Genomic DNA, 12,880 nt, shown 5'->3' with positions numbered 1-12,880 from the left:
CACACTCACACCCAGCTTGGTGTCATCTGCAGATTTGCTGATGCTGGACTCAGTCCCCTCATGCAGATCAGCAGTGCAGACATTGAAATCCACGCTGGCTGGCTCTGATCCCTGGGCCATTCTGTGGGTGCCCTGTGATGGCACTCAGGGTGATCTGTTCCATAACCTTGCCGGGCACCCAGGTCAGGCTGACAGGCCTGGAGTTCCCCAGCTCCTCCTTCCAGCCCTTCCTGGGGATGGGCTCACATTGGCACCTCCAGTGCTCTGGGACCTCCCTGCTGAGCCAGCACTGATGGTAAATGATGGAGAGCAGCTTGGGGAGCTCATCCACAGCTCCCTCATCCCCCTGGGATGGATCCCATCTGCTCCCAGAGACACCTGTGAGCATCTGAGTGGCGCAGCAGGTCCCCAGCTGCTTCCTCCTGGATCACAGGGGGGCTGTTCTTCTGCCTGTGCCATCTACAGCTCAGGAGAACACTTGTCCTGAGGACAAGCTGTCTTCTTGTTGAAAATTGAGATACACAAGGTGTTAAGCAGGTCAGCCTGTTCCTTATCTTTAGTTACTCTGTTCCCCACTGCATCCACTATCGAGTAGAGATTCTCCTTATTCCTCCTTTTGCTATTAGTTTATGTATAAAAACTTTTCTTTATTACTTTTTACAGAAGTGGCCAGGTGAAGCTCTAATTGAGCTTTCATCTCTCTACTTTTCTTTCTGCATGACCCAACAACATCCTTAAACACTTCCTGAGCTGCCTGACCTAGTTTTTCTGAGTTCCCACAAAAAGCTCATGCCCAGCCTGGACAGTAATTTTCCTCTCTGGTTAAACTTTGGCACAGAGGCACAGGCTGCTCCTTCCCCCTTAAGATTCCTTTCTTGAGGTGTGTCCATCCTTCCTGGACACCTTTGTTTTTAATGGCTGTTTCCCTTTAAAAAATCAGTACCTGATTCAGTACTCTCCAAATCTGCATCTTGAATAGGCCAAGGTCTGCCTTCCTGATTCCAGGGTAGACGCTTTGTTGATGCTCTTCCTTCTTTCACAGGATATTGAAAACTCGATTATTTCACGGTGACTGTGCCCCAGGCAGCCTCCAACCACCACATCTCCCACCAGCCCTTCTCTGTTTGTGAACAGCAGCAGACAGAGCTTTCCTTGGGAGTGGGATTGTTACCAAAAATGCAGTAAAACAAAAACTCCTTAACACCAATGTAGCATTAAGAAGCAGCATTCTTTATTTGGCCAGATGCACTGGGGGATAGCTCCTCCCAAAGCTGTGCATGCTGAGTGCAGGAAAGTTTCTGTTTACATTCTGTATTTTGCATACATATTCATTGATTGTCCCAGACTAAACATACATATGTGTGGAGTTGGCCCAGCTGTGACTCAGACTCAACTGGATTTTACCCCAAAAGCACTGAGCGTGAGCTTCAAGCCCTGAGAATCATTTGTTTAACTTGGGGTGAGCTTGAGAGTTCCCCCAGAAGCCTTTGGTGTTGTTATGCTAAGTTGTCCCAGTTCTGCTCCCCCATTGGCTACCTGTTTGCCCTAGATGGTTGTTGTTCTAGAGTGTTCCACCCCCAAGTGTATATATTGTTGTTTCCCCTTTGTCTCAGGTCTTTGGATCCTGTCCCTCGTACTGTGGTCATCTTCTCCACATTTGTTGTTTTTCACCCTCTTATTAAAGTTCTTTTTGACAACTCCATCAAACCTGCTCCTTTTCATTTTCGCCACCCTCGCCCTGAAGTCAGGGAACCAGAGAGGTTTGTCGCAGCTGCACTCACCACGATGCATATGATAACAATTTCCCTGAAATCATTAACTCATTTCCCCTCCCCTTTACCCATGCGTTCTTCTGTCCTGGGGGTCTCTGGTGGTCCCTGGTGCTCGTGGACCCCAATGTTCCAGTGGGCCTGGCTGAGCTGGCAGGACACTGAGGCTGGTGAATTTCACTTCCCCTTCTCACACAATGGACATTGTGTGGTTTCCATAGGCCTGGGGTTTTGGAGAACAAGCTTCAGGTGTCAGCTCAGCTGGTGTAGGCAATTTATCATCTGGTAACATGAGGTCACAGAGTGGGCTATGACATCACAGAGAGGGTTATGTGAGGTCCCTGAGCAGCTATGGCATCATAGGCTGTCTCTGTGACATCACAGAGCCAGGTGTGACAGCACAGGGCAGAGGACTGACATCACAGAGCAGACTATGACATCACAGAGTTGGCTGTGACATCAGAGACCAGCTGTGTGACATTAGCAAATGGGTTGTGACATCACAGAGCAGGCTGTGACATCACAGGGGGAGGGGTGGCTGTGTGACATCACAGGAGGGCTGTGTGACTTCACAGAGTGGGTTGTGGCATCAAAGACCAGCATAGCGATATCAGAGAATAAGCTATGACATCACAGAGCAGGCTGTGACATCACAGGAGGGCTGTGTGAGGTCACTGTGTTGGTCACTCTGCCCCTGACCCCCCTCACAGATTCCCCCCGAGAAGTCCAAAGCTGTTCATGCCCAGCAGGGTCCCTGTCCCCTGGTATCCCCCTGGTCCACCTGGAGCTGCAGCCTCCCCCAAGGATGTTCCACAGGATCCACCCCAAAACCTGACTCAGGGACAAGGGGCTGGGCTGTGTGACCAGGACAGCAAGGACGGGGATTATCCAGGTCACTGTGGCCTGGGTTGGGTTGCCCAGGGCAGGAAAGATGTCTGGCAGCTGGAGCAGGGTCTGGGAAGGGCCTCCAAGGTGGGGCTGGAGCTCTTGGGCTGTGAGCAGAGGCTGAGGGAGCTGGGCTTGTCCAGCCCGGAGCAGGGAAGGCTGAGGGGCTCCTCATCCCAGCCTGGCAGTGCCAGCGAGGAGGGGATGGAGAACACAGAGCCAGGCTCTTCACTGGGGAGCCTGGGGGGAGACAAAAGCCAATGGGTGGAAAGGGAAAAAGAGGGGAGATCAGCCAGGACAGGAGGAGATGAAATGAGTCAGGCTGGTTTCAGCATTTCCTCAACACCAAATGCAGCCTGACCCCCTTCTCTGTCCACCACTGAAAGCTTAAAAAAATGGGAATTGTTCAGGCTGTTTTATCCCCACTCGAGGATGGGCATCCTGATACAAGAGTTTAAGTGTCTTTATATCTATCACAGAACCATATTTTTCTAAAATTAATTTTAGTATGGAAATCACTTGTGGATGGTGGACATGTCAGAGGCTGCTGGGACGTTGCACATGGCTCAGGGAAGAGCGTGATTGTTACTGAATTGTGTCCTGTTCAACCATGGTCTGTTGGCCATGAAGAGAAACTTCCTGTGCCTCTGAGTCCCACCAGTTCCTGACCCCCACAGGACACAAACCTGGTGAGTTCTGGTTCCCACTCCAGCGGTGGCACCTGCACCTCCCTCCATCCCCAGAGCAGAGCTCCCTTGTCCCAGAGAGTCCCTGGCAATGCAGGGATGAAGGGAACAGGGCAGGCTGTGGGGATCAGGGGCAGGGCACAGCCAGGGATTTGGGGTGGTTGTGAGCCCAGGGCAGGACATGGCCCTTGGCCTTGGTGAACCTCATCCCATTGTCCTGGGCCCATGGCTCCAGCCTGGCCAGATCCCTCTGCAGAGCTCCCTGCCCTCCAGCACAGCCACACTGCCACCCAGCTTGGGCTCACCTGGGAACTGACTGAGGGTGCCCTCCATGGCCTCATCCAGATCAGCAATAAAGAGATTTCACTGACCTGGCCCCAATCCTGAGCCCTGGGGACACCCCGGGATGTGAATCCATTCCTCAGCTGCTCTGAGTGCCAGGGGTTGGATGAGGGAAATGGTGGGGAGGGGGTAGGGACAAAGTGGGATTGATTGGCAGCCATGGAGGGTCTTAATTTTCATATCTGTTCAAACTGCATTAGGAGGGGCTGGGGATCAATATCAACTGGGGATTGCTGATGTCAATCTATAAACAGGGAAAGAAAACTAAACAGGGCAAAACAATTCTCTATTCATTATTTTGAATATAGTAGATTCAGTTTGAATGCACTTCTGAAATATCTCTAATTAGCCACAAAAGAATTCAAGACTTGAATTATTCCCATGGGCTTGTCTTGTTTGGGTGTTTTGAACAAATGTGAATGAGCCTTTATCACTGAATTCCTGAACTGAAGAGCTCAAGAAAGAAGAGGCCTCTGGAAAAGTAAAGTTCATCACCAACCTCCAAGGTGCTGAGGATCCGTCCTGATCAGAGCAGCAATGAACAGAAATGGGCAGAGCTTTGTGGCTGGCCCAGCTTTGGGATGGGCCCTGGGCCTGGAGCAGGAGCAGCTCTTGAGGGCCCCAAGGCCGGGGCTCTTGTGCTGCCCTGGGCAGATGGGATGGCAGCAGGGGCTGCAGAGCTCTCAGCATCTCCTGCAGAGGAGAGCAGGGCACCCAGGGAGCCTCCTTTCCCTTGGCCAGGCACCTTCCCCCATGGTGGGGCCGAGTCCTGTGGCAGCTGCAGCTGCTGCTGTGCCCTTGCCAGGGGCTGAGGCCGTGGGGCAGTGCCCAGAGCAGCCTGGCCTGAGCAGAGCTGTGGGGCCAGAGCCGGCTGGGCTGGGCTGGGCTCAGAGAGGCTCTTGGTGCTGCCCAGAGCTCAGGGCAGCTGGCAGAGCTTGCAGGGAGCTGGGCTGGGCTCAGAGAGCCTGGCCCAGAAACCATCAGTGTCCATCTCAGCCTGGCTGAGCGTGCAGGGGCCAAGAAGAGCAGCCCAGGGTCTGCAAGTTCTCTGGGTGGGAGCTGAGCTTGTGAGCCCCTGAGCCCTGCCCAGTGCTGGGGCTGCACCTCCAGCTGCAGAGGAGATGGGACAGATGGGAGCAGAGACAAATCATTCCTGCTGCGTTCTTTCTTGTGTTTGCCTTTACAGGTGACCTGGATCCATATGTAGAGGAGGTGTTTTGTGTCAGATAACACTGGTAGAGTGAGAAGAATAATATTATGTAACTGAAAATATTATTTCATGCATAATACACAATGAGGAAATAAAGACTCAAATGATCAGGAGAGCATCTGAATTTTTCAGAGGAGGAGAGACTCATTGATGTTCCAGTAGTCAAAGCTGTTCAAATACTTTCCTCAGGGCTTCCTTGAGATGAGAGGTGACCACCAGAAGCCAAGGCCAGCCAGAGCTCTCTGTCCTGGCAGCTTTTGTCTGGGAGAATCTTGCATATAGGGAATTTTTCAGGGGGAGTATCAATTTTGGCTGTGGGCACCTGGAAAGGTGGGTGGTTCTTTTCCATAGTTCTGCTTCACACTTGGCCCCTTGGAACCATGCAGCCCAACAGTGCCACAACGATTGCCTTGATTCCATGGGGTCCCCACAGTGTCACAATGGCCCCTTGGTTCCTTGATGCCCTGATTTGTTACCATGATCTCCACATGAAGGAAAGCACAGAGCCCCAGTGTTTCAGGGGCTGATCAACAGCAGCCACCAGAGGCCAAGGCCAGCCTGAGCTGTCTGTTCTGGCAGATTTCATCTAGGAGCAACCGAATAAATAACTTGGATTCTGTACCTCAGATTTACAGAATTTTGGGGACAGAATCCTGATTTTAGACATGAGCACCTGGAGGAGAAGGCCAGTTCATTCCCACAGGAAGGAAAGCCCAGAGCCCCAGTGTTTCAGGGACACAAGGGAACAGACCCTCAACATGCCAAGGGCAGTTCAGCCAGTTGGGCCAAGCCAACCAGACCTGTTCCCTGTTCCCTTGGATCCACAGGGCCCCACAGTTTCAAAATGCTGGTGTCACATTAGATCCTTGGCTACACGAGGCTCTGCTGTGTCACACTGGCCTCTTGCTTCCATTGGGCTCTGCAGTGTCACAATGGTCCCTTGCTTCCATGAGGCCTTGCAGTGTCAAAATGGTTTCCTTGGTTCCATGGAGCTGCACAATGGCACAATGGCCTCCTTGGTTTCATGAGGCTGCAGAGTGTCACAATGGCCTCTTGGTTCTTTTGGGTTCCTCAGGAACCCAGTGGCCCCTTGGCTGCATGAGGCCCAGCTGTGTCACACTGGCCCCTTGCTTCCATTGGGCCCTGTAGCATCACAATTGTCCCCCCTTGCTTCCATGAGGCCCAGCAGTGTCACAGTGCTCCCCTTGGTACCGCTGTATCACAATGGAGCCTTGTTCAATGAAGCCCTGCCATGTCAAAATGGTGTCCTGTATTTCATGGGGTGTCACAACCTCACAATGGACCTTTGGTTCCATGAGTCCCACATTGTTCCATGAATCCTTAGTTCCATGTGGCCCTGTAGGGTCACAATGGTCCCTTGGTTCCATGGTGCCACACAGGGCCAAAATTGCCCTTTGGCCCAACAGGGCCTCATAGTGTCACAATGGACTCCTTGGTTCCATGGAGACACAAAGTGCCACAATGGCCCTTTGGTTTCACCAGGCCTCAAAGTGTGAAAATGGCCTCCATGGTTTCATGCAGTCATGCTGTGTCACAATGGACCTGTGGTTCCATGATGCCCCATAGTGTCACAATGGCCTCCTTGGTTCTGCACTTTAAGAATGCCCCCTTGGTCCCATGGAGCCCCACAATGTCACTATTGTGCCCTTGGTTCAATGAGGCCTTGCTGTGTCACAATGGCCTCCATGGTTCCATGATGTCCCATAGCAGAGCAATGGTCTCCTTGCTTCCACAGTGTCAGAATGGCCCCTTTGTCCCATGGAGCCCCACAGTGTCACTGTGGTCCCCTTGATTCCACGAGGCCCTGCAGTGTCACAATGGTTCCTTGGTTCCAATGGGTTCTGAAGGGCCATAATGGTCTCCATGGTTCCATGAGGCCCTGCAATCTCCCAAAGGACCCTTGGTTCCAAGGGCCCCGCAGTGTCACAAGGCTGCCTTAGTTCCACAAGGCCCTGCAGTGTCATGGTGGCCCCTTGGCTCCATGAGGCAAAGCAGAATCAGAATGGCCCCTTGGTTCCATGGAGCACCACGGTGTCACCATGGTCTCATTGGTTCCACAGTGTAACAATGGACCTTTGGTTCCATGAGGTTCCTCAGGGTCTCAGTGGCCCCTTGGTTCCATGTGGCCCCGCTGTGTCACAGTGCCAGGTGGTTCCATGAGGCCCCACAGTGTCCAAATGGTCTCCTTGGTTCTGGGAAGCCCCACAGAGACACAAGGGACCCTTGGTTCCAGGAGGCCTTGCTGTGTCACAGTGGACTTTTGGTTCCAGGAGCTTTTGTACTGTCAACAATGGTCTGAGCACTGCAGTGTCACCATGGATCCTTTGTTCCATGAGGTTCCAGAGCATAACATGATCCCCTTGATTCCAGAAGGTTCTGCAGTGTCACAATGGACCATTGGTTCCATGCAGCCCCACACTGTCACAATGACCCCATGGCTCCAGGAGCTTCCACACTGTCAGCAATGCTCTCCTTGGTTCCCTGAGGCCTGAGTTCCCTGATACAATGGACTTTTGGTTCCATGGGGTTCCACTGCATCACAATGGACCCTTTGTTCCATGGGGTTCCACAGTGTCACAGCTGACTCCTTGGCTGTCAGCCTCTGCTGTCACCAAATGTCCAAAATATCAGAATAGGACTCCATAACACTAATTTGGTGTTTGAGAAGGTATCATTTATTCAGGCCTAAGGTCCAACATGGGATAATTCCTTACCTTACAGGGACATGTAATTCTACCAGTGTGTTGCTTATATACAGTCACTAAATGCCAATTACAAATTACCCATTTCCATAAAACCCACCCCAAGTTCCCAGATTCGCTCCTTGTTTTCTCTACCCCTGCACCCTTGAGCCAGATGTCTTCTTCTTCTCTTCAACCATCCTTGCTGGGAAAGCAGCCCCTGCATGCCTTGTTCCTGTGCTGAAAGTTCCCAGGCAGGGTAAAAATGGAATGAACCCTTTTGGTATCAGCCCCAGGCTCTGTGTGGGCAGGCAGAGGCAGGCAGGAGGCAGAGCTGCCAGCAAAGGAAGGGCCCAGCCAGGTGGGGCAGCCGGGGGATGCCGACAGCCTGCAGGGACAGAGGCGCAGGGCAGGGACACCGTAGGACAGCCTGGGCTGCACAGGGCACAGGCATGGGCAGCAGCTGCAAGACAGCCCTGCCAGAGCCAACTGGGGCAGCACTTTGGCCATGGCTGCTGGGCCTGGGCCTGAGGCAGGAGCAGGAGACAAGTGACCCTTGCAGGCCTGGGGCCTCATGGCCTCCTTGTCCCTGCTCAGCAGCCTGGCAGGGGCCGCCCCATGCTCCTGCCCTTGGCATTGCACATCCCCACATGCCAGAGCCCATCCCAGCAAGAGCCCTGAGCAAGGAGGGAGGGACAGCATCTGCCTGGCCAGGCCCTGGGGCTCAGGCCTTGGCCCTTGGCATTCCTCAAACACATCCAGCTTTGCTCAGCACCAGAGACACCTTGGCCTTGTTTGTCCCCAGCTGTCATCACTGACTCCAGTGTTCTGCTCTACCTGGAACCTGGGGACACGTTCCCAGTCGTGTCCCTCAGTGGGACCCATTAAAACTTCAAGAAACTTCATTGTTTTGTTTTAATTTTGAGTTCTTGAGAAGTTTTTTGAAGACTCTCTCAGGGACTGAGTCTGATGTAAACAACACCAAATCCCCAAGAGGCTCATTAAAGTCCTTGTGCTGTGTCTGTGCTGCTGAGCTTTAAAGGAACAGCTCTTCCCAGGGCCAGCTCCTCTCCCAGCCCAGCAGGGCTGAGGGCTCTGCCTGCAGGCACTGAGGGGACAGGAGCCAGGCAGAGACAGGCTGAAGGCAATCAGGATTGGGAAGACATTGAGCTGAGACTTCACCTGGGGAAAGATCTTCACAGCCCTGTGCATGGTGAGTGTGTGGGTGCAGGGCAATGTCCCCTGTGCTCCTGGAGGGATCTCCTGAAGCCAGCACACCCCAGAGCCTGGGGGATGTGTCAGGAGGACTCTCTCAGTTTCTCTGTGCCACAGGAGCAGGAGGAGGAGGAGGAGGAGGAGGAGGATGTGCTGCAGAGCAGGGCTCCCCTTCTGAGTGGACTTGTCATGAGCTCATTCAGGGCAGGAGTTTCCTGCTTGGGTCTCTGCTTTCCTGAATCTGTGCTCCCACTTTTCCCTGGCACAGCTGGGTGGCAATGGAAACTCAGCTGGGCAGGGCAGAGCAGGGGCTGAGACTCTTAAACCATCACCTGAGGATTCCTGGGCACCTCAGCAAGTGTCTGCACCTGCCCAGCCTCCAGATCCATGCAGCATCACCTTTCCATGGTGCCCAGGCTGGGGGAGCTGTTCTTTAATCCCTGCAGGGCCGAGCAGCTGCAGGGCAGGGCTGGCCCAGGGCCTGGGCTGGGCTCTGGCAGCTCTGGCAGGGAAGGAGCCCGGGGCCACAGGAGCAGCTGGGGCTGGGACAGCTCCAGCAGCAGAGCCGTGGGCAGGGAGGCAGGGAGGCAGTGCTGAGGGCAGCCCTGCTGCAGGGCAGATGTGGCACCTGCCGGGCCTGCCCTGCAGGGCAGACACTGCCCTGAGCAGCACAGCTCTTGTGTCCCCTCGCAGCCAGCACAGCCCTCAGCCCGGGGGCTCGGGGCCCTCAGTCCCTCCTGGGCCGGCAGAGCAGCCCCAGAGATGAAGGGCATCTCTCCGGCCATGTGCCCATTGATTCCCTGCTGACCAGGGCCTGAGGGCCACTGTCCTGCCCTGCTGCTGCCTGGCAGGGGCTGGGCAGGGCTGGGCAGGGAAAGGCTTTTCCTCAGGCCCGGCTCTCTCTCCCCTTGCCTTGCCCAGGTGCTGCTGGCATTGCTGAGGCGCTCTCTGGAATGGCAGTTCCAGCTGCAGGGCCAGGCCCAGCCCTTGGGCTCCTCCTGTGCAGGCTGAGCACAGCAATGGGGTGTCCCAGCTCCCTGTGCCTGGGGAGCTCTGGGCAGGGCAGCCTGGGAGGCTGGCAATGAGCCCACTCTCCTGACTCTGGGAAAGGCAGGAGCCACTTTGTGTGCAGGGATCCCTCTGCTCTCTGCAGTGTCTCCTGGCTGTCCAGGGCAACACGGGAGTGGATTTCAGAAAGGTGCAAGTCCAGGGCAGCTGGAACAGGAGAGAGGGACAGAGCAGCTCCCCTCAGTCTGCACTAAGCCTCAGACAACCCTCCTGCCTCCCTGGACTCTCTTTTCTCCACAGGTGCAACAGAATCTCTTGTTCTGCCTTCTGTTATCCCCATCCCTTCACCCAGGCAGCTCTGCAGTCTTACTGGAAGATTTTTTTTCCAAGTTGAACACCAGGACTGGCCCCTGCTCTGACTGTTCCCCTCCACTGACTGGAGGTCAGTGCTGACTCCCAGGTGTCCTGCAGGTCAGGGTCCAGCTCCTGACACAACATTGGCCAGCAGCAATCAGGGCTCCAGCAAGAAAGGTGAAGGAAGATCTGCTAGACATAGACAAGGGGGAGGTGTTTAGTGGGAGGAAAGGGTCTGTAAGAAAGGGCTTTGACTTTTCTGTGAGAAATGTCCCCTAGATATCCCTGTATTCTCTCCTTCTCTAGGTTGAAATGTGCAGCCCCAGCAAATGTCCAACAGCAGCTCCATCAGGCACTTCCTCCTGCTGGCATTGGCAGACACGCGGCAGCTGCAGCTCCTGCACTTCTGCCTCTTGCTGGGCATCTCCCTGGCTGCCCTCCTGGGCAACGGCCTCATCATCAGCGCCGTAGCCTGCGGCCACCACCTGCACACGCCCATGTTCTTCTTCCTGCTCAACCTGGCCCTCAGCGACCTGGGCTCCATCTGCACCACTGTCCCCAAAGCCATGCACAATTCCCTCTGGCACACCAGCACCATCTCCTACTCAGGATGTGCTGCACAGGTGTTTCTGTTTGCCTTTTTCATTTCAGCAGAGTTTTCCCTCCTGACCATCATGTGCTACGACCGCTACGTGTCCATCTGCAAACCCCTGCACTACGGGACCCTCCTGGGCAGCAGAGCTTGTGCCCACATGGCAGCAGCTGCCTGGGCCAGTGGCTTTCTCAATGCTCTGCTGCACACGGCCAATACGTTTTCCCTGCCCCTGTGCCATGGCAATGCCCTGGGCCAGTTCTTCTGTGATATCCCACAGATCCTCAAGCTCTCCTGCTACAAATCCTACCTCAGGGAACTTAAGGTTTCTGTTTTCACTGTCTCTATAGCTTTTGGTTGTTTTGTGTTCATCGTTTTCTCCTATGTGCAGATCTTCAGGGCTGTGCTGAGGATCCCCTCTGAGCAGGGACGGCACAAAGCGTTTTCCACCTGCCTCCCTCACCTGGCCGTGGTCTCCCTGTTTCTCAGCACTATTGTGTTTGCTCACCTGAAGCCCCCCTCTGTCTCCTCCCCATCCCTGGATCTGGCAGTGTCAGTTCTGTATTCAGTGGTGCCTCCAGCTCTGAACCCCCTCATTTACAGCCTGAGGAACCAGGAGCTCCAGGCTGCAGTGTGGACACTGATGACTGGATGCTTTCAGAAACATTAAGCCGCTTGCAAATTTCTGCAAGTCACTCATAATAAAAGTCATCTTTGATAGTACTTGGGTCTGGAGGTTTGTTCTTTTCATTCCTTTGGTTTTTTTTTAATATTGTCCAAAGTAAATGCTACTGGTTTTGCCATTTCTCATTTTGTTTATCTCCACATTATTCTAAGGGCCCAGACTGTGTCAATGAGGAGCTGTGCTCTCAGTGGCTTTAAATACACCTAAGGATCTCCAAGTAAAGTTTTTACCTGAGAGCCCCTTTTGTTCCCTTCTCTGGAGCTGCAGCAGCAATGTCTGTGTGCAGAGCTGGGGGCAGCACAGCAGTCCTGCTCCTGCTGGCCACACCATTCCTGATCCAGGCCAGGAGCCATTGGCCTTCTTGCCCACCTGGGCACACTGCTGCCTCATGTCCAGCCTGCTGTCCATCAGTGCCCCCAGGTCCCTTTCTGCCTGGCTGCTCTCCAGCCACTCTGTCCCCAGCCTGTAGCGCTGCAGGGGTTGTTGTGGCCAAAGTGCAGCACCCAGCACCTGGTCTTGTTCAACTTCATCTTGTTGGATTTGGGCCCTGGATCCAGCCTGTCCAGGTCCCTCTGCAGAGCCCTCCTACCCTCCAGCAGATCCACACTCACACCCAGCTTGGTGTCATCTGCAGATTTGCTGATGCTGGACTCAGTCCCCTCATGCAGATCATCAGTGCAGATATTGAAATCCACGCTGGCTGGCTCTGATCCCTGGGCCATCCTGTGGGTCCCCTGTGATGGCACTCAGGGTGATCTGTTCCATAACCTTGCCGGGCACCCAGGTCAGGCTGACAGGCCTGGAGTTCCCCAGCTCCTCCTTCCAGCCCTTCTTGGGGATGGGCTCACCTTGGCACCTCCAGTGCTCTGGGACCTCCCTGCTGAGCCAGCACTGATGGTAAATGATGGAGAGCAGCTTGGGGAGCTCATCCACCAGCTCCCTCATCCCCCTGGGATGGATCCCATCTGCTCCCAGAGACACCTGTGAGCATCTGAGTGGCTCAGCAGGTCCCCAGCTGCTTCCTCCTGGATCACAGGGGGGCTGTTCTGCTCCCTGTGCCCATCCACCAGCTCAGTAGAACACTTGTCCTGAGGATAACCTGTCTTATTGTTGAAAATTGAGATACACAAGGTGTTAAGCACCTCAGCCTGTTCCTTATCTTTAGTTACTCTATTCCCACTGCATCCATTATCGAGTAGAGGTTCTCCTTATTCCTCCTTTTGCTATTAGTTTATTTATAAAAACTTTTCTTTATTACTTTTTACAGAAGTGGCCAGGTGAAGCTCTAATTGAGCTTTCATCTTTCTACTTTTCTTTCTGCATGACCCAACAACATCCTTAAACACTTCCTGAGCTGCCTGACCTATTTTTTCTGAGTTCCCATAAAAAGCTCATGCCCAGACAGGACAGTCATTTTCCTCTCTGGTTAAAC

The 12,880-nt window shown here is 54.0% G+C and overlaps 1 protein-coding gene across 1 annotated transcript; it reads left to right on the top strand.

Moving 5' to 3' along the window:
* Nucleotides 1-10,500: 10,500 nt before the first annotated feature.
* Nucleotides 10,501-11,433, top strand: LOC139603658 (olfactory receptor 14J1-like). Its single transcript, XM_071454549.1, has one exon. It carries the CDS (start codon nucleotides 10,501-10,503, stop codon nucleotides 11,431-11,433), a length of 933 nt encoding a protein of 310 aa, XP_071310650.1.
* Nucleotides 11,434-12,880: the final 1,447 nt, after the last annotated feature.

This window comes from Agelaius tricolor, unplaced genomic scaffold, assembly GCF_023055355.1.
Source record: "Agelaius tricolor isolate 1412-34295 unplaced genomic scaffold, bAgeTri1.0.p SCAF_40, whole genome shotgun sequence".
In the NCBI taxonomy this organism is placed as follows: domain Eukaryota; kingdom Metazoa; phylum Chordata; class Aves; order Passeriformes; family Icteridae; genus Agelaius; species Agelaius tricolor.
This window is presented reverse-complemented; position numbering and strand designations above follow the sequence as displayed.

Coding starts and splice junctions, on each gene's coding strand:
- LOC139603658 (XM_071454549.1), top strand. CDS start 10,501: ATGTCCAACAGCAGCTCCATCAGGCACTTCCTCCTGCTGGCATTGGCA.